At 42.3% G+C, this 22,650-nt stretch overlaps 1 protein-coding gene across 1 annotated transcript in view; it reads right to left on the bottom strand.

Annotated features, from left to right (window-relative positions):
* Nucleotides 1–11,894: 11,894 nt before the first annotated feature.
* LOC308080483 (cilia and flagella-associated protein 47-like) overlaps nucleotides 11,895–22,650 on the bottom strand; it is a gene marked incomplete at both ends in the record, with an annotated part of 106,253 nt that continues 95,497 nt past the window's right edge. The window contains 3 exon segments of the mRNA XM_080422381.1: nucleotides 11,895–12,122; nucleotides 15,066–15,234; nucleotides 21,730–21,907. Coding sequence (XP_080278507.1) covers nucleotides 11,895–12,122; nucleotides 15,066–15,234; nucleotides 21,730–21,907 — 575 coding nt within the window.

Genomic DNA, 22,650 nt, shown 5'->3' with positions numbered 1-22,650 from the left:
CTCGCAAGTATAGCAATGCAAGTACACACCCACGCACGCAATCACGCACGCACGCACACACACACAACGGTTTGTCTGACGTTCAGATAAGCACATTCACGATATTATGACCAGCGATCAGTTGCTGTTTTAATATGAGTTTCACACACATGCGCGCGCGCGCGCACACACGCGCATGCACACACACACACACACGCACACGCACACGCACACGCACACACACACACACACACACACCACACGAGAGATGATTTCCAGCATGTCAGGTATAAAAAGAGAGAGAGGGTTTCAACACATCAGCAGGGGAGAGAAAGGATGAAAGCAGAGTTGAGCTGCTTGTTCTTTCTGCCTGTCTCCTCTTGACATGTTCAGCAAGGGAGTTTTAACGCACACACGCGCGCGCGCGCACACACGCACACACAGGCGCGCACTCCTCACAGAAATACTGCAGCACCGTTAATTAGATTTTACTTCAAAGCAGGCCGACAGTTGTTTCGATGGGGAGACCGGCCCCGAAGCGATCGACTACACACACTAAAGCAGGTGAAGGATTCTGGGTTCAGTCTAATGGCCCTTTCCGCGAGAAGGGTTCTGGACTGGACGCCCCCGGGCAGCGCAGCAGAACGACCCCCCCCCCCCCCCCCCCGCCCCTTCGGCAGCGAAAACGACCACTCGACGACGCCCCTGCGCTGGGTGATTGGCACGCGACACTGCTAAATTGCTCATCATTCGCAGAGGCTGTGATATCGCTATATACCAAGTCCAGAGGTTCTCAAACTTTTTTAATTTCCAGGACCCCCGGTTCGATATGCCTTCAGGCCGTCCAGTCAAAGTGGATGCCGTGAGGCCAGTCCAGGGGTGCCGCAGAATACTAATATTTGGAGAATTGACCAACATGACTTTAAAACTTATTTTTAAGTTGAGTTTAAACAAGTAATTAAAAATGTATCCCACAATTTTTGTAACCCCTTTTTCACTCAGTGCCAATGCCTAAGCTTGTAATCCTGGGCGCTACTCTCCCTCTGCCAGCCTGGGGAGAGCCCCGAACTGAGCTCACGCTTCCTTCAACGCATGAGGAGTGAGCAGGCCGCTTCTTATCACCTGACAGGGGGGAGTTTCCCCCGGCAGGACGTAGCACGTGGAAGGAACACGTTGTGTTTTTGTGAAGGTAGCCTACCTACCCTAGGGGACACGGGGAGAAAATGCAAACTCCGCACAGAAAGGCCCTTTCGCCAACCCCACCTAGGGTATGGGCACTTTTGACCTGGAGGAGAACACAGCACCCACGGCAGGAATTGAACCCAGGACCTTCCACCTGCCACCGTGTACTGTATAAGGTGGTATCGAGTGAAAAGTAACCATGTAATTTAGGGGTGCTGTTTGGATGAACCAATTCTCTATAGGGGTGCCCTGAGCCCAAAAGGTTTGAGAACCGCTGCCTTGGCTTAGGACGGACCCCCCATAACTCTGAGAGTGTACAAATGGAACCAAATGGACACGTAAGGTACGCTAGGGGAACGCTGAGGAGCGCTGAAAATAAAATGACAGGTTGGATAATGAAGCGGTTAGCCAAGAGGCGCGCCCACTCAGCAGACCTTGAGGCCGAGGGGGCGCGCGGCGCGAGTGCCCGTGCCGACCGGCCGATGGTCTGCTAGTCGAATCAGCGTCGTCCAAGTTGTAAACCAATAGGGGGAGAATAGACAGCGTCGTCCAAGTTGTAAACCGATAGGGGGAGAATAGATCTTTTCATGGGATACTATCCACGACACTCTCTAATTAGCGGTGGGCTTTCTGCCCGTGCACATAGTGTGTGTGTGTGTGTGTGTGTGTGTGTGTGTGTGTGTGTGTGTGTGTGTGTGTGTGTGTGTGTGTGTGTGTGTGTGTGTGTGTGTGTGTGTGTGTGTGTGTGTGTCTGTGTGTGTGTGTGTGTGTGGGGGAGCTCTACGTAACAGGTGTGTTGATTACATAAGACAGATTAACGTCACCAGTCACAATCAAAGTGAATCGATAACAAAGGGGGAAGCGGGGGGGGGGGGGGGTGGAAGCGAGGGGGGTTAAAACGAGCGCTCCTTTTTCAATTTCACTGGTTTTCCAATTTCCCTGTAACACATTATATATATATATATATATATATATATATATATATATATATAAATATATTTGTTTTTATTTTTATTAAGTGGTAATGTGTTTGTATCGAACCACAGTTTCAAGAAACTAAACGTCTTTTTGGCCAGGACTGTCAATGTTTACAGCAGTGTGTGCTTTCCATTGCTGTATACTAACCTTGGCATGCCACACCGTGAAAGCTTGATGATAACATGCTCTGGACCTGCAGAAAGGTTCCATAGAGTTTGTACGGAACAAGATTTTGTTGCATGCATATATAGCAGAGTGGCTACGAGCCTCTCCCTAAAGACCCAAAGCCTAATATCTGCCCTGGCCAAGGGGGGATTGCCTCTTAGGCTAGTAGTGGTACAAATCTGTGGCTGTCCCTTCCCACGCGTGAGATCCGGGGGGGTGCACAGTGGCTCAGAGCCACTGCTCGAAGACACAAAGCCGATATCTCCCCGGGCCAATTCCCTCTTTGCTATAGTGGTTAAGATGTTTGGCTTCAGTGTCCCATCCCACGCGGGAGAGACCAGGGTTCGAATCCCGTGCATTACACATGGAAAAGCAAACCAAAGGCAATTTCCGGGGAAATGCGGTAATCTCATGAACAGGGTTGCCAGAACTGCTTATTATAATTTCCCCGCAAGATTGTATTTGAAAATAGCCGATCTACAAGCTCACGTGTCGCATCGCGGCGCGTTGTGAGCTTGTAGATCTGCTATTTTCAAATAGATACATGTTAAAGTGCTCATGTGGCCCATAGTCGCTTCTTTTGGGCCGGTTTTCCTAGACCTGGTTGCTTGTTTCTCTCACAGAATCTGGCAACACTGCTCATGAACCCTCCTCCAATATTCGCGGTGATGAGTTTGACATCGGTCAAATAATAGTCTCCAAAGTTGGAATAAAATGTTATTTTACCGGCTTAATTACTAGTCTTAACTTGTTTCCTCATTTCCACTTTATTGTGATACAGAGGAAAGGCATGGAGAGAGAGGGGGGATAACATTCAGCAAAACCCTCCGGTCACATTCTAGCCTAGGTCAGTCGCGGGAAGTACTTTGGCCTTATTTACAGTAGCCTATGATATAGGCTCAGCAGTTGAGACACCAGGGTGTCCCAATTTATTTACTTAATTATTTACAAAAACTAAGCTGACTGTTTGGAATGGCTGTTCGAATCATAGATATTTTTCACAGCAGCCATATTGGCATAACATAGGGTAAGGGTACAGCTGTTAAGGTTCCATTCCATTCAGGTCAGACAGTCCTGTCAGGGTGCTGCTGCTGTGCATGTTGGATCAGTGGACAGACTCTGCTACACTAAATGGAACAAAACCATAATTAGTTGGTAACACCTGTGTTTAAGCCTTCTATTTCATGTCAATATATATATGGCTGCCGTGAAAAAGGTCTATTCTGAAGTGATGTGCAACCACGAAAGTATGACTTGGTGATGGCATTCTTCTCATGGGGCTTCATCTTTTTTTTTTCTATCTCTATCTTATTCATATTTCTTTATATTTATCTTCACTGTTGTGTTATGTTGCATTTGTGTTATTATAACCACATTTCGCTGCTGCTTGTACCTGTACGAGTAGTGACAAATAAACCTTCTTGATTCTGTTTAATGGGCACATTTTTCCACTCACTCACTCACTCACTCACTGCATTTCCCTCGTGGTATCAGGCTGTCAAACAATCTTGTGCATATATTTCAGGGAGAAACACAGCCCCTGCTTAATTACTGCCATACTAATTGAATCCCAGTGCGAGTGATGTATGGGGGTAGGGGCGTGCATGTGACAGAAAGAAAATGAAATAGTATTAAGCAGCCGCAGAGATAATCCATTTAGGAATGTCTGGGAAATGAACAGGATTAGCGAACGCACGCGCCATATGGCAAGACTGTCGGATGAGTCATCTGAGATATCAAAAATGTTGTCTTTAACCCTTTAAGACCGGGAACGCATCTGTGTCATTTTAAGATTTCTTTGGCTATTCAAAAATAGCAGATATATAAGCTCATATGAGCTTGTAGATCTGCTATTTTTGGAAAAAATCGTGAAAATGTGTGCAAAGCTTTGAATATATATATATACATTTTTAACTCAATCTTTGCTTCTGGGGGGTCCCTGGAACAAAATATTTTGAGATGGGGGTCCGCGGCCAAATACATATCATTTGCGTTTTATAGCAACATAAGTTTTTTCAAAAAACTGTTAGGATTTAGAAGACATTTGTAGAATCCCCCGAAGCAAAGATTTGAGTTAAAAAATGTTGGCTTTAAGAAAAATATATTCAAAGATTTGCACACATTTTCACGATAAAATAAATAAATAGCAGATCTACAAGCAGATGTATATCTGCTATTTTTGAATAGCCAAAGACACAGATGCGTTCCCGGTCTTAAAGGGTTAAACTTGGAAAGTTCGCAGATGAACTGAAAGCAAACGCAAACCCTTTACAAATTAGAATGAGCTAAATTAGGATGTGTTGTCAGTCGACTGTGCCTGGATTAAGAGACAATTCAGTGAGAGCTTAATATAGACGTGCCATAAGCATGCCTGTCGAACGCACACCCACTGGAAGATGCTCGGAAGGTGGACTTGAACTGACCTTTGCTCAAGGAATAGTTTAACTTTAAAGTAGTTGATATTCAATGTTCAGACCCTCTGCGTTGCGACCCACACCATTTAATTGGTCGGGTGCAATCACATGTCCTTTTAACTAGAAGCTGGTGCAGGTTATGCACTGTTAAGTGTGACTAGGTTTAGACGTGATTTGATGAGTCTTAATTGATTAGTTTAAGGTTTGCCACTATTAGTATTCATTGGAGTTATTTAAGATCAGTGGTGTAAAGTAACTAAGTACATTTACTCAAGTACTGTACTTAAGTACAATGTTGAGGTATTTCTTTTACTTTACTGGAGTATTTCCAATTTTTACTTTTACTTCTACATTTCAGAGGCAAATATTGTACTTTTACTCCACTACAGTTATTTGAAAACTTTAGTTACTAGTTACTTTGCAGATATAAATCATGATATTATAAAACATACATTAACCACTTTAGCCCTATTTTATACTTAGGCTATTTGAAAATAGCAGATCTACAAGCTGTTGTGAGCTTGTAGATCGGCTATTTTCAAAAGTTTTAGCACTTTGACTTTTGGTTACTTAAGTACATTTTGCTACCAATACTTTGGTACTTTTACTCAAGTAAATTTTGAATTCCGGACTTTTACTTGCAACAGAGTGCATTGCAGTATCGATACTTTTACAGAAATATTATTGTTCCAGGCGTTAGACGGGACCCTCTGCCATCGCCCAGACACCCTTTGTTTACATCCGGGTCTTCGTGGAGGCTTCCACAGCTCTAAAAACATCGCCGTCAACGGTAAGAAATGCCGATTTAAAAAACCTCCGGCACTGATTGTGTTAATTGCAGGCGATCACTTCAGACGTGTGCATTCAGACATGATGGGTTGGTCATGTTGGGTGCGGGTTTTGTCACGATGGGGATCATGTCATCGCGTCTCGTCGTCAGCATTTCATTTTCATCATCCTGACTTTGGCTGTGATCTCCCCCGTTGCCGCCGGCGACACTACAGAGCCTCATCCAATTACCGCGTTGGCTGTGTGGGCTCATCTGTTACCGGGGCGACGGGGGCCCACTGAGGCTAGGCGATGTGGAATCTCATTTCCGCAGGTAATCTGTGTTCGGAAATCAACAACGTCGCACATGCATAATATACATATGCACGACATACAGTGAGGCTCTCTCTACCCCTCTCTCTTTCGCTCTCTCACACACACGCGCACAACCGCACACACGTACACGCACGCACGAATAGCTTGTATCTGCTATTTTCAAAAGATTTTGTATATATTTTGAACTTGTGAAATGGCACATTCTGCATAATGAGCTACTTTTACTTTTGTACTTACTTTTATTCCGGAATTTTACACGTATTTCTACATTGCAGTATTGATACTTTTACTAAAAAAAAAATTGAGTACTTTTTCCACCACTGCGACACACACACACACACACACACACACACACACACACACACACACACACACACACACACACACACACATTAATCTTTCACCAACATTCAATGCAAAATACATGCAAAGAGAATTCTCCTCCATTCATTCTCTGATGTACACCTCCCCACTCACTCCATCTGCACCTCCTCACCCCACCTACACTCCCCCTCTTCCCTCGCTTCTTTCCTTTCCTTCCTCACCTCCACTCATCCTCCTCTCCTTGCGTTCTCTCTCTCTCTCTCTCTCTCTCTCTCTCTCTCTGTGTCCTTGGTGCCTTGGCTCAGTGGGTTGAGGATGGCGGTTAATAGCAGGATAACTGTCTCCTGAATAATTCCGTAGCGCCGAGGTGAGCCACAGGACAACCGCACAACACACACACACGCGCACACACACACACAAAGTATAGCATCATCCTGGTAGGCATTCAAACCCGGGGGTTAAAGCGTTAGTTCAGATTTTTTTAGTATTTTCTGTAGGAAATACTTACCATTAATGTAGTGGTTGCAAAGGTATTAATTGATTGCCCGAGTCCCGTGGTCAGAGTTATGGTCCGGTTCTGATAAATATGTAAGTAGTTCCGGTAGATTAGTAGATTTGGTGGGGGCCGCTCATTAAAAATAAATTAATTAAAAAAACTAGCGTAATTTGTATTGTTGACCTATTTCTACCATATAGAGCAGGTTTCGTTCATTTTCGACCCCTCTGTCACATGGTACTATTTTTTGTGTCATATATTTTGTGCGTGAGTAGGCTGCCGCGGCGCAGTGATTCTGGACACAAACATTAGTACCATGTGACAGAGGGGTCGAAATTGAACGAAACCAAAAAAAGACGATCTACAAGCTCTCAGCGCACTGTGAGCTTGCAGATGACCTATTTTTGTAGCGCCCCACCGGGGAGCAACCAAGTTTAGCCCCATTTAGACCTGTTACACCTACACGCTACAAAGTAACTAAAGTTTTAAAATAACTGTAGTGGAGTAAAAGTAGAATATTTGCCTCTGAGATGTAGTGACGTAGAAGTAAAAGTATAGACAATTGGAAATACTCCAGTAAAGTAAAAACAATACAGTACTTGAGTAAATGTACTTAGTTACTTTACACCACTGCTTACACCAAACCCAGGATGTGCTAAAAAGTAATAAAAGTGACTTGACTGGAATAAAAAATGTGTCTTCCAAAATCACCATACTGTACATGACATGTTATATTTTATTCATCGACTTCGATTCCATGCTATTTCTCAGGAAACTTCAGGACACTTATTTTCCATAAAGTGGAAAGTGCCTCTGAAAAAAAAACAGGAAAAAAAACGACAGTTCAAAAACAAAACAACTAACACTAAAGGTCCTTACACACCGGGGCGATTTTTTCGTGCGAATAATACGCTTTTTTTTAAAACCTTATAAAGTCAATGCAAGCGTACATGGCGCGAAAAAGCGGAAAAGCGAAGCGAAAAAGCGTCTTTTAATTATTCGGAACGAGTCCGAATTTTGCGTATATTCGCCACATTCGCCGGTGTGTAAGGACCTTAACCCTTTAAGACCGGGAACGCATCTCGTCATTTTAAGATTTCTTTGGCTATTAAAAATATAGCAGATATACAACATTTGTATATCTGCTATTTTGTGCAAATCCTTTAACACATTCCATGCAGAGTTTAATCTCATAATGTACTCACCAGTGCCAGCGTTTTATTGTTGTTTTTTTGTTTTTTTCATGTCGCCACAGACCTCGCTAAATAAGTTAAAAGTGCGCGTTCATTTGGTTCTAAACACACAGCGGATCTGTGAGAAACGGCCAGCGAAAACAGTTTCCAAATGCGAGCCGCCATCTTGAAGATACAGCCGATCAACGCTAAACAGTGATCAGCGAGGAGAAAAACAACAACCGAGAAAATCGAGTTTTAAACAGGATCCCAGACAGGAAGCGGATACGATCGAAAAAAACGGAACCCGAATAATTCTGTTTCCGACCGGAAACCGGAAACGGAAATGGATCAAAGAAATTCGGAAAGTGCACCTGGGGCAATTTCAATGGGAATCGGCGGTTCGCGTAGATCTACGCGACTGGCACGCTGCGGCTTTAAATAGGTTCGCGTAGATCTACGCGACTGGCATGCAATGTGTTAATATATACTGTAGATGTTTTTAAAGCGAACATTTGTAACTCAAATCTTTGCTTCTGGGGGTCCCTAGAACAACATATTTTGAGATAGGGGTCCGCGGCAAAATACATATCATTTTGGGGGTCTCATTTCCATTTGATTTCAGGAGTGAGTCTGGCCTGATCGCCCATTCTGCAATATTGGCTGTGGGCTGGAGTTGGGCGGGAGTAATACCGTTGACTGACAACCCCTTCAGCCAATGATCGTTTTTCCCCTTCAGCCAATCAGTAGTTCACCAGACTAATGTGACGCAACAGGACTTTTGAGACGGCCATGCCCAAAATGGGTTGCCTCATTCGGATACATGCGTGTCACTGCCCGCCCCTACCGGTTCTCTACATTTTTATTTTTAAATAGGCTCCGTCATGATTAATTGACCACATATATGAAGTTAAACAACTAAATTATATATATATATAATTCCGTGCCTCAAAATAGAAGTTTGAGAGCTTTTTGAAGTAAAAAAACAGCGGAGAAAATAGCGGACAGAAAAGATGGCTGCCGTTCGTGTTTTGTCGGCTGCATTCAGGCTGCACTCAGTGCCATTCGGGCTCACTCGAACTCACCACCTGATTGGCCAACTGTCGCTGTCAATCACAGAACGATGTGCGACGACGCTGATAGGCTCGTCCATTTGGTGTACACATAGTAGGGGGTACTAAGCACAAAAAATGGCCAAATCGTTACGCGGCGGATAAAAGCATGAAATTTGATACAGATGTCCCTTGGGTCATCCTAAAACATCCTAGAAGGGGTGCCCAAAAAAATCTTAAACAGGAAGTGACTTATGGACAAAATTCAAAATGGCCACCTAAACTGTTGACCGTTGACTCAAAAGACACCAAAATAATCTCCAAAAAGCATAAAATTTGGCACATATGTCCCTTGGGTCATCCTAAGACATCCTAGAAGGGGTGCCCAAAGGAATCTGAAACAGGAAGTGAGTTATTGACTAAATTGAAAATGGCCGCCTAGTGTTGTCGATTGACTCAAAAGACAACTAAAGAATCTCATAAAACCCTACAATTTGGCACACATGTCTTTTTGGTCATCCTAAGACATCCTAGAAGGGGTGCCCAAAGAAATCTTAAGCAGGAACTGAGTTATTGACAAAATTGAAAATGGCCGCCTACAGTGTTATCTATTGACTCAAAAGACAACTAAAGAATCTCATAAAAGCATACAATTTGGCAGACATGTCCCTTGGGTCATCCCAAGACATCCCAGAAGGGGTGCCCAAAAAAATCTTAAACAGGAAGTGAGTCATTGACAAAATTGAAAATGACCGCCTACAGTGTTGTCGATTGACTCAAAAGACAACTAAAGAATCTCATAATGGCATACATGTCCCTTTGGGTCATCCTAAGACATCCTAGAAGGGGTGCCTGAAATGATCTGAAACAGGAAGTGAGTTATTGACTAAATTGAAAATGGCTGTGTACAGTCTTGACAGATGATGCAAAAGACACTCATAAAAAAATAATCTCATAAAAGCATGAAATTTGGTACAAATGTCCCTTGGGTGATCTGAATGCATCCTAAGGGGTGCCAAAACAAGTTTGAATAGTCTCTCAATGTAAAACACTCCTCCCACACGGGCTGCACTGCTACAATATTCAAATCGAGCAGCCAATCTAGCATTTGGTCCAGAAGCCTGAAAGCTATGCAATCTCTACCATCTCCTGACAAATAAATTAAAGTCGCTGATTCGTGGACACCTTTATGGACACTCTTGCCAGAGGCTGCTTAAGTTTGTAGAGAACTCAAGTGTGGCTGCAAAGCTGAGCCCTTCTGTTCGAGAAAGTGTAGATGCCGGGATGCTGGGTTACCTTGCAGAGCATTATGCCAATGTGCTGGTAATTGCGAAATGGCACACATGAATACATGTAGTTACTAAACACTAATCACAAAAAAACAGTAATGATCAAGAAGAAAATACATGAGAAGATAGAGTGTAAAACAAGCAAGAAGATGTAGAGTGCAAAATAAATAAGATGCAGAGAGTAAAATAAGAATATGCAGAGTAAGATAAGATGCAGAGTAAAATAAATGAGAATATGCAGAGAGTTAGATAAATAAAGAAGATTCAAAGAGTACAATAAAAAAAATTATGCAGAAAGTAAAATAAATAAGTGATGTAGAAATAAAAACAGAAGGTAGACTACAAAATACGGCAAGTTATGCACTGCATAACCTGTCGTATTGAGTCTGCATAATATGCAGACTGCCATGGTCAACTGTTTAAACAGCCATTTAGAATTTCTTCAACATGGTCCCTTCCTAAAAAGTTTAATAAACAAGCAAACAGATAAATAACCCCTTCTAGGATATATTAAGAAGCACTCAATGTACGTACCAAATTATACACTTTTATGACGTCCCCTTATGTTTTCTTTTGTGTCAACTGCCTTTAGGCGGTCACTTCCTGTTTAAAACCTTTTTGGGCACCCCTTGTAGGATGCGTTCAGATCACCCAAGGGACATTTGTACCACATTTCATGCTTTTATGAGATTCTGTAGGTATCTTGCATCATCTTTCAACACTGTAGGCGGCCATTTTCAATTTAGTCAATAACTCACTTCCTGTTTCAGATTATTTTTGGCACCCCTTCTAGGATGTGTTAGGATGACCCAAGGGACATATGTGCCAAATTGTATACTTTTTGGAGATTCTATAGGCTTTTTGAGTCAATCGCCAACACTGTAGGCGGCCATTTTCAATTTAGTCAATAACTCACTTCCTGTTGAAGACTTTTTTGGGCACCCCTTCTAGGATGTCTTAGGATGACCCAAGGGACATGTGTGACACATTTTATACTTTTTGGAGATTCTTTAGTTGTCTTTTGAGTCAATCGACAACACTAGGCGGCCATTTTCAATTTGGTCAATAACTCACTTCCTGTTTCAGATTTTTTTGGGCTCCCCTTCTAGGATGTCTTAGGATGACCCAAAGGACATGTGTGCCACATTTTATGCTTTTTGGAGATTATTTTGGTGTCTTTTGAGTCAACGGTCAACAGTTTAGGTGGCCATTTTGGATTTTGTCCATAACTCACTTCCTGTTTAAGATTTTTTTGGGCACCCCTTCTAGGATGTTTTAGGATGACCCAAGGGACATCTGTATCAAATTTCATGCTTTTATCCGCCGCGTAACGATTTTTCACTTAGTACCCCCTACTAACAGCCAATATTGCAGAATGGGCGATCAGGCCAGACTCACTCCTGAAATCAAATGGAAATTAGATTTCCGGAGGGAGGGTTTACCAGGCTAATAGAAACATACGCTTTTCAAAAAACTGTTAGGATTTAGAAGACATTAAGAATCCCCCAAAAGCAACGATTTAAGTTACACAGCATATTTGCTTTAAAATATATATATATATACTCGATACACAATTTTTCAAAAAATTGCAGATCTACAAGCTCATAGCGCGGCACCGAGTACCGCGCTATGAGCTTGTATATCTGCTATTTTTGAATAGCCAAATACATCTTAAAATGACACACACAGATGCGTTCACGGTCTTAACGGGTTAAGTCTCAAAATGTCAAGTCATCACTTCAAGTAGGATGACACGTAGGGTTTCTTTTATCTGTGGCCTTGAGAGGTGAGGAGCTGGCCAGGGCGAGAACCCTGAGGTTCCGCGCCACAAAGTCCCGCCTCCTCCGTCGTGAGCTGGCGACGGGCGGCTTGTGCGCGGAGGCGCTCCCGACGAAGGACCTGGCACTGGGCGGGGAGAAAAGCGGGGCGATCCCTCTCACCGCGTAGGTCCACTGCATGTTCGCCGTCTAGCCAAAAACACGAAGCCACAGCTATAGATTGTGTGCAATTTATTTGGTTACACGCGCCTTTTTGTGTGCAGAACAAAGAATGATGTACAAACAGATCAGTGCTGTCCTGCAGCCTCAGACGTTTCGCTCTCAAGCGACATACCCATCAGATGTACCATGAAAATAACCAGCTTAGATCCAACTCCAGGTACAACCTGTGTTCCTCTATTGTTTGTGTGACTGGAAATACTGCAGGTCAAATTCTAGTTTCCAATTAACCCATTAAGACCTGAAGCCGATTCTACAAATGTCTTCTAAATCCCAACAGTTGTCCCATCAGTGGTGCTCAAACCTTTAAATGACAAGGAACCCCAAAATTATATGTATTTGGCCGCCGACCCCCATCTCAAAATATGTTGTTTCAGGGACCCCCAGAAGCAAAGATTTGAGTTAAAATGTTTGCTTTAAAAGAATATATATATTCAAAGATGTGCACACATTTTCACGATTTTTCAAAAATAGCAGATCTACAAGCTCGTAGCGCGGCACTCGGTGCCGCGCTATGAGCTTGTATATCTGCTATTTTTGAATAGCCAAAGTGTAAAATAATGCTTTTTCGCTCAAATAAAAAAATGACACATGCGTTCCAGGTCTTAAAGGGTTAAGGACAAGCACATCGTAGCACAGCTATTAACTTTATTTACTCTTTAACTTTATTGTTAGTTGAGCAGCAAACTGTTTAACTATTGGGCTGTTTAACAACTGTACTGAGGCTGTGCTTGTTTTGTTATTTTCTCCTCCCCCCCCGTGTAAAGCGGGTACTTAGAAAAGTGCTATATAAATTTGAGATATTACTATCATTATTATTTATGACACTGTAATGACAATCAACAACACAAGACTCTGAAACTTCATTATAATAGATGTCTAACTCCATATCTGACATATTTCTTTCTCTTTGAATGAAAAGCACTTGGTAGGCTTATTTGGAACAGATTTCACTATGTAACTTTCCTCTTCTACCCTGGATTTGAACCTGGTTTCCTGACAATGTGCTGACTTTTTAACCATTGAGCTAATAGAGCCTGCCTGCTTGCTCAGGGGATAAATGTAATCTTGACCATCAGGTACAAATTTGTGTCAGATCATGTGTCTAGGTGAGACGTGACCTTTGACACAATCTAAATGTCTCAATAGAAGAGCAGGGAGACCAAACACAACCACCCCAACGGTATAAGTTATATTGTATTAACATGCTCTACCATACAGAATGGACAAACTTACATTTTATTCATTAAAAGAAAAGTTACAGAATGCTGCTTTAAATATACCACCTTGCATCCCATATTCTGGCCATGTCCTAAAAGGTGTATATTTGGTGAAAATAGCAGATCTACAACATCAAGCTTGTATATCCGGCTATTTCCAGCAAAGAGATTTGGTGTAGGGGTCCAATTACAGACCCCTGAGGGACCCCAGACATAGTATAGGGTTAAATTCTTCGATGAATAATTTTTATTTGAGAGGATTCTTAATTTCCCTCTTGCATCATTACATTTAATTGATAAAAAACACCGAAACGAATGCTTTACTGTTTAACTACGAATGCCCTCAGGTAAGAACTTTGGTGCTGTGTTCAGCCCCTTGTTTGTGTGTGTGTCCTCTATGCCAGTGGTTCTCAGGTATATTTCTGTTGCTTTTTGGTGAAAAAAAATTTATCCACATTCAACTGCCCATAACTATGGAATGGATTATCGTGGGGGGGGGCACACATGATTCTCCGAGACCCCCCTACGTCTTTTAAAGCGATCGGCGGGGGGGATCGTTGTGAAGAATAATATTCTATGATTTTTCAAAGGTTAGTGAAAACGCTCGGAATCGCTGGCAAGGGCAGCTATAGACAATGTTTTAACAGTCAATGAGTGTGAAACTCAACAGTAAACAAACCAACATACAGCATAAGTGTATACAGGGTATCTGCACATTTCTAAAGTGACAATTTAAGGACTTTTAAGATCTTCTTAATACCTCTAAAATGTCAAAAGTAACCAACAAACTATACAATTAAAAAAAAAATCAAACATTGGCCAAATTGTCAAATACACACACACACACACACATTCATACACCGATGGCGGAGGAAACCATGCAAGGCACCAACCTGCTCGTCGGGAGCAATTAGGGGTTCAGCGTTGCTTGCTCAAGGACACTTCGACACTAACTCTGGGGGAGCCCGGGATCGAACTGGGGACCTCGCAGTTCCCATCCGGCCGCTCTACCGGCCACTCTACCCCTGAGCAGTGGTGGAAAAAGTACTCAAATTCTTTACTTAAGTAAAAGTACCAATACTGCAATATAAAAATACTCTGTTACAAGTAAAAGTCCAGAATTAGAAATTTACTTGAGTAAAAGTACAAAATTATTGGCATCAAAATGTACTTAAAGTACCAAAAGTAAAAGTACTAAATATTTGAAAATAGCCGATCTACAAGCTCACAACGCGTCGCGATGCGACGCGTTGTGAGCTTGTAGATCTGCTATTTTCAAATAGCCTAGGTTTAAAATAGGTTTAAAGTGGTTAATGTATGTTTCATTATATCATAATTTATATCTGAAAAGTAACCAGTAACTAAAGTTTTCAAGTAAATGTAGTGGAGTAAAAGTACAATATTTGCCTCTGAGATGTAGTGGAGTAGAAGTAAAAGTATTGGAAATTGGAAATACTCAAGTAAAGTACAAATACCTCAAAATTGTACTTAAGTACAGTACTTAAGTAAATGTACTTAGTTACTTTCCAACACTGCCCCTGAGCCACTGCCGCCCATTTATCTGAGCAAACTAAATGTAATGCCTACAGATATTTTTGGGGTCACAGCCTGAAAAGGTTGGGAACCTCTACTCTGTGCATTATAGTATTTTAATCATGCTTGGTGGGTGTGTGTGTGTGTGTTTGTGTGGTACCTGAACCAGCAGTATGGCCGCGTGCTTCTTGCTGTACATGGTGGGGGTGAAGGACAGGGTGATCAGGGCTCCGGTGGAGCCCAGAGGAGGAAGCGTGCCGGAGGACGGCGTCACCCGGAACGCAGCGCTGCTGTCTGGGAGGAATGTGGCCTCGAAGCTCTCTGCAGACCTGGAGCAAACGCCGAAACATTCCCATTTTAACCCATTGAGGCCTGAGGTTCCGATTCTGCAAAATGTCTTTTAAATCCTAATGGTTTTCTGAAAAACGCATGTTTCTATATCAGTGGTTTTCAAACTTTTTCATGTCAAGGACCCCCAAAATGATATGAATTTGGCCGCGGACCCCCATCTCAAAGTATTTTGTTCCAGGAACCCCCCCAGAAGCAAAGATTTGAGTTACAAATGTTCACTACAAATATATATATTCAAAGATTTTCACGATTTTTCTAAAATAGCAGATCTACAAGCTCATAGTGCGGCACTCTGTGCCGTGCTATGAGCTTGTAGATCTTGGAGCCCCAGGGGTCCTTGGGGGGGGGGGGGGCGTACCAGGGGGTCCCCAGCAAAATTAGTTAATAAAGAATCATAATTTTAACAATTTTTGGTGCAAATCTTTGAATGCTTTTTTTTTAAGCAAACATTTGTAACTCAAATCTTTGCTTCTGGGGGTCCCTGGAACAAAATATTTTTTAGGTATTTTTTGTTATTATTTTTTATTTAATTTCTTTTTTCAAAAAACTGTTGCCACATGCGGCCTCACCTTCACTTAATGCGGCCCGCAGGTTAATATCAGAATACTGATATATTATTGATTTCGGCTATAACAATTCCAAACATGACCCGCTTTAATTACTTCAGTCTATATTAGTAGCTTAATGACTAGTATTCGAATTTGATTGTCTTTTTTTATGTCCAATGTATTTAAGTTCATAAAGTTAACATGAGTATAACTAAATGCATTTGAAATGAAATAAAATGTAACTTTTCTGGATTCCAATAAGAAAATAGCAAAAATGGCAGATCTACAAGCACACACACACACACACACACACACACACACACACACACACACACACACACACACACACACACACACACACACACACACACACACACACACACACACACACACAGCGAGTTGGCACGCATGCAGTGTGGGTTCATCTGGACCTCTGGAAAAAAGTACTCACACTTTTTACTTAAGTACAAGTATCAATACCACAATGTAGAAATACTCTGTTACAAAATAAAAGTCCGGAATTCAAAATGTACTTGAGTAAAAGTATTGGTATCAAAATGTACTTAAAGTACTAAATGTAGAAATGACTCATTATGCAGAATGTCCCATTTCACAAGTTTTCAAATGTATAAAGATCTTTTGAAAATAGCAGATCTACAAAGTAACTACAGTAAAATTGTACTTAAGTACAGTACTTGATTAAATGTAGGCTAATTTGCACCACCGGCCAATGACTGAACCATAGACAACACACCGGCTGGGTTCATGTTTATAGATTTGAATAATCTCTTACAAAATGAGTGAACTATTGAGCCAGACGGTTGACAAGTAACAAAAACATGGCCGACGGAGGAAGATTAAAGCATCAATCAGTCTGATTCTTTACATCATCCTAGTTCATCTATAAAAAAACAAAAACATCCTAAAAGTGGGGAAATATGCAGGGATATCATCCCTTGTTTATGGGAGCCATTACCATTCAAGCTTTTCATAACATGTACCGGTGACAAAAACAAGGCCGGCGGGTGAGGAAAAAAAAAAAAAAAAAAAAATTAACTGCACAGAAACAGGCACTCTTAATTTCAAGGCTATCCACTTATCCGTTTCAGATCTATCTTGCTGATATCATTCAGATGTTCTAATATATCCCGAGGAGCGATCGTTTCCCATCGGCCTCATTTATCTTTGTCACGTCGTTCGGAACTAGGTTCCAGTTCATCTTGAAAACATGATGCCAAACTGTAATCTCCCTGTCTGTGTGCGCACGTGCGCGTGCATGCATGTGTGTGTGTGTGTGTGTGTGTGTGTGTATGTGCGGGCGTGCGTGCGTGGTAGGAGGGGGTCCAGATAATGGAGGAAGCCATTAACTTCCCCGCCCCTCTTCATTTCCTCACGGTGGAGTCATGGTTTCTCTGTGGTATCGATTGTGCCGGGGGCACGCCTCATTAATGGCCTCCCTCAAGATGAAGCCGGCTGCCCGGTGAATGAGACAGCGCTGTTTACTCAGGACCAACCGCATTGTGACGGATAGTGCGGGGAACTGGATAATACGCTAATCTGATTAGTAATGACAATGATTATACTGCTGTGTGTTTTTAGAGCTATAGAATGAGCAACAAAAGCACGCACACACACACACACACACACACACACAAAATATGCTTCATACTGTATAATGTAAAATACAGTATGTAGCCACCCGCATGTGAGCTGGACCTGTTGTGCATCTCAAGCTGTTTATGTTTAGCCCATTAAGACCGGAAACGCATCAGTGTCATTTTAGATTTGAGCTATAACCACTAGTTTATACTTTGGCTATTCAAAATGTACATTTTTTACAATTTTACAATTGGTGCCTTTGTCTGGGTAAAGGCGGGCGGTATGTCGCCTGGTTCTTTTTGAAAATTCTGATTTTTTTTTTCTAAGTACAAAGTACCACCAGGTCCCTGCGGAGGGGGTCCCCCCCGTGCGTGGAGGGCCGACTGGGGGGTCCCCTCCACCGTACCCAGGATCGGGGTGCCTTGGGTACGGTGGAGGGGCGTGTCGCCTGGTTCTTTTTGAAAATTCCGAAAATCTTTCTAAGTACAAAGTACCACCAGGTCCCTGCGGAGGGGGTGCCCTCCACCCAGCCCCGTACCCAGGATTGGGGTGCCTTGGGCTGGGTAGAGGGGCGGCGTGAGGCCCCTACCCTGGTTCTTTTGAAAAAACATGATCTGACGCCATCCAAAAACTTTTTTTTTAAGCACATTTGTAACTGTCAAATGTCTCAGCAAATGTCTTCATTTTTTTTCTGAAAAACTATTGTTGCCATGTCAGTGGTTCTCAAACTTTTTCCATGTCAAGGACCCCCAAAATTATATGTATTTGGCCGCAGTCCCCCCATCTCAAAATATGTTGTTCCAGGGACCCCCCAGAAGCAAAGATTTGAGTTAAAATGTTCGCTTTAAAAAAAAATATATATATATATATATTCACACACACACACACACACACACACACACACACACACACACACACACACACACACACACACACACACACACACACACACACACACACACACACACACACACACACACACACACACACACACACACACACACACACACACACCTGATTCCAAGTGCTTGTCAGAGTGGGGAGTGGGGGGTCCTCAGTTCAAATAGGATAATGTTGGGGGGGTCAACCACTGGTTTAGGGGAGAGGATTAGTGTTAAAACTTAAAACTGCAGTTTGACCGTCTAAAGTCTGGCTAAAGGCTGCAGAGAACAGCAGTACAGTATGTATTATAAAATATGCTTCATACTGTATAATGTAAAATACAGTATGTAGCCACCCGCATGTGAGCTGGACCTGTTGTGCATCTCAAGCTGTTTATGTTTAGCCCATTAAGACCGGAAACGCATCAGTGTCATTTTAGATTTGAGCTATAACCACTAGTTTATACTTTGGCTATTCAAAATGTACATTTTTTACAATTTTACAATTGGTGCCTTTGTCTGGGTAAAGGCGGGCGGTATGTCGCCTGGTTCTTTTTGAAAATTCTGATATTTTTTTTCTAAGTACAAAGTACCACCAGGTCCCTGCGGAGGGGGTCTCCCCCGTGCGTGGAGGGCCGACTGGGGGGTCCCCTCCACCGTACCCAGGATCGGGGTGCCTTGGGTACGGTGGAGGGGCGTGTCGCCTGGTTCTTTTTGAAAATTCCGAAAATCTTTCTAAGTACAAAGTACCACCAGGTCCCTGCGGAGGGGGTGCCCTCCACCCAGCCCCGTACCCAGGATTGGGGTGCCTTGGGCTGGGTAGAGGGGCGGCATGAGGCCCCTACCCTGGTTCTTTTGAAAAAACATGATCTGACGCCATCCAAAAACTTTTTTTTTAAGCACATTTGTAACTGTCAAATGTCTCAGCAAATGTCTTCATTTTTTTTCTGAAAAACTATTGTTGCCATGTCAGTGGTTCGCAAACTTTTTCCATGTCAAGGACCCCCAAAATTATATGTATTTGGCCGCAGTCCCCCCATCTCAAAATATGTTGTTCCAGGGACCCCCCAGAAGCAAAGATTTGAGTTAAAATGTTCGCTTTAAAAAAAAAATATATATATATATATATATATATTCAAAGATTTGCACACATTTTCACGATTTTTTTAAAATAGCAGAGCTCTAACCCTAACCCTATGAGCTTGTAGATCTGCTATTTTTGAATAGCCAAAGTATAAAATAATGGTTAAAGTGGTTACACAGATGCGTTCCCGGTTTTGAATACTGATTGCCTCGGTTTGTTTAGTTTTGTTTGTTTTTCGAAACACTGCCAGAACGACGGGCAGATGTTTCTGATTGAGGAACAACCATGTAGACACCATCACAGCTCACACACAGGCTGCTGAGAAATGAATGCACCAGCCACGCCCACTCCGAGAGAGAGAGAGAGAGAGAGAGAGAGAGAGAGAGAGAGAGAGAGAGAGAGAGAGAGAGAGAGAGAGAGAGAGAGAGAAAGAGAGAAACTGAAAGAAAGGGAGGGAATAAAGACAGTGGTGCAGACAGACAGACAGACAGACAGAGAGAGAGAGGGAAGAGAGAGAAAGTGAGAGAAATGGAGAACTGGGAATTGGAATAGAGAGAATATAAATATAAAGAGAGAGAGAGAGAGAAAGAGAGAGAGAGAGAGAGAAAGAGAAAGAGAGAGAGAGAGAGAGAGAGAGAGAGAGAGAGAGAGGGAATAACGACAGTGGTGTAGACAGACAGACAGACAGACAGACAGACAGACAGACAGACAGACAGACAGAAAGAGAGAGAGAGAGACAAACAGAGACAGAGGGAATAAAGACAGCGGTCTAGAAGGTAAATCAAGACAAATGAGTGCAGTGTTCACTCTGTAACCATCCAGTCGAGACAATGTGTACAAACACAGTAGAGAGAGAGAGAGAGAGACAGAGAGAGAGAGATCTGTGCTCTTATTGTTTGATTTGATGTCTCTGTGACCATATAGTTTCCCTGTGTGTGTGTGTGTGTGTGTGTGTGTGTGTGTGTGTGTGTGTGTGTGTGTGTGTGTGTGTGTGTGTGTGTGTGTGTGTGTGTGTGTGTGTGTGTGTGTGTGTGTGTGTGTGTGTGTGTGTGTGTGATTGATTCTCTGCCTTAGAGTCTGTGCTCAAGGTTTCCTATACTTATTGTCTGCGCTGAGAAGCTCAGGTCGCACTGCTGCTAACGCGGCGTGGGTGTAATGGTCTTTTGTTGTACATCATACATGGGCAACTGGCTTCACTTAACGCGGCCCGCAGGTTAATTTCAGAATGCTGATATATTATTGATTTCAGCTGTCACAATTCCAAACATGCAAACATGACCCACTTTAATTACTTCAGTCTATATTAGTAGCTTAATGACTTCAATGTATTTGTATTTAAGTTCATAAAGTTAACATAAGTATAACTAAATGCATTTGGAAGTAAAAAAAAAAAAATAACTTTTCAGGATTCAAATAAAAAAAATAGCACAAACAAATCTGGATTCAAATAAAATAAATATCAAAAATTGCAGATCTACAAGCTCGCACTGCGACGTGTTTTTGCTATTTTTGCTACTTTTTTGTGACCTAGAATGGCGAAGTACGGCATTACTTTACAAAAAAAGTTAAAATATGGAGTTAAGAGGTGTCTGCTCGACAGTATATGCAAGGTGGCCCTCTGGAGTGAGTGTGGAAATATAGTGGCCCTCTACATCATCAAAGTTGCCCACCCCTGGTGTACATACTGTACAACTTGTTCGTGCCAAGGACCCCCAAATTGATATTTATTTGGCCGCGGACCCCCATCTGAAAATGCTTTGTGCCAGGGAGCCCCAGAAGAGAAGATTTGTGTCAAAACATTTTTCAAAAATAGCAGGTGTGCAAGCTTGCGGCGCTGTGAGCTTGTACATCTGCTATTTTTGAATAACCAACGCATAAATGGATAAAGTGGTTAAAATGATTGGGACCTCATTTAGAGGTCAAAAAAATTTGTGTGCGTGCGCATACGTGTACGTGTATGTATCAGTGGTGGAAAAAGTACTCACAATGTATTACTAGGCTATAAGCATACATTAACCGCTTAAGCTCTCTATATATTTCGGCTATTTGAAAATAGCCGATCTACAAGCTCACAATGCGTCGCATCGCGACGCATTGTGAGCTTGTAGATCTGCTATTTTCAAAAGATTTGTATACATTTTAAAACCTTGAAATGGGACATTCTGCATAATGAGTCATTTTAATTTTGGTACATTACCGGTAGGTATATTTTGATGCCAATACTTTTGTACTTTTTACTCAAGCAAATTCTGAATACCAGACTTTCACTTGTAACAGAGCATTTCTACATTGCGGTATTGATACTTTTACTCAAGTAAAAACTGTGAGTACTTATTCCGCCACTGGGACAGTATAGCCTACCTGTGTGGTGTGTGGGGAGTGTAGACCAGGTTAAGGTTGAGCGATACGATGCCAGACTCGGGGTCTCTGCTGGCTGCCAGGACCCCCACAGACACACAGCCGTCCACCTCCTCCTCCGGCCACTCTCCGTCCCCACAGCGCACCTCACACAGGAAGTCCTCCAGCAGCACCTCAGACGCTGTCAGAGAAGAAGAAAGGAACAAGCAACATGCATATACACACATGCACGCAATTTCTTTTTACCTTGAAGCACCATATTAATGCAGAGGGTGTCTATTTGAAGGCCTCTGCACCATCATGCAAAGATAATACAATTCACATAGTGTAAACATAGTGTATTGTGTATTTATTTTTTACATTAAACACGATAGCTTCTTCTTCTCACGTGTACAAACAGCAGTTTGTACAAGTGGAAGTAGAGAACAACTGCCACCAATGTCTGCACCATTAGCAGAAAGCATGATACTGTCAGACAAGAAACTGTGGGCTTGCCTAAAGAGCGTTGTGCTAGTAGTGAGGCTGTATCTGGGACAAGCCTGGAGGAAAAAAATATAATTTTAGCTTTATTCTTTTTAGTATTTACTCTTCCTGTAACTCCAAGAACATACTTAAAGGGATAGTTCACCCCCAAAATTACTTTTTTTCTATCGATTACACATCCCATGGAGAGATTTTTTTTCTTTTTGTCACATTCCTAAGCCACTAATTTGATGACCAGCGGCGGCTACGGTAGGAGACTCAAAGTGTCAACTTTGAGTCTCCTACCGGAGACATTATAACATCTTTCCGCCGGTCATCAAATTATTGGCTTAACAAAGAAATCTCCATGAATTCAAGGCTTCATGGGGTGTGTACTTGATAGAAAATAAGTACTTTTTTGGGTGAACTATCCCTATAAGACTAACATCAACTTTGAATCTT

Source organism: Gymnoscopelus braueri, assembly GCF_963280865.1.
Source record: "Gymnoscopelus braueri genome assembly, chromosome: 24".
NCBI classification, from domain to species: domain Eukaryota; kingdom Metazoa; phylum Chordata; class Actinopteri; order Myctophiformes; family Myctophidae; genus Gymnoscopelus; species Gymnoscopelus braueri.
Note: the sequence above shows the minus strand (reverse complement) of the source record. Positions and strands in the feature narration are given on the sequence as shown.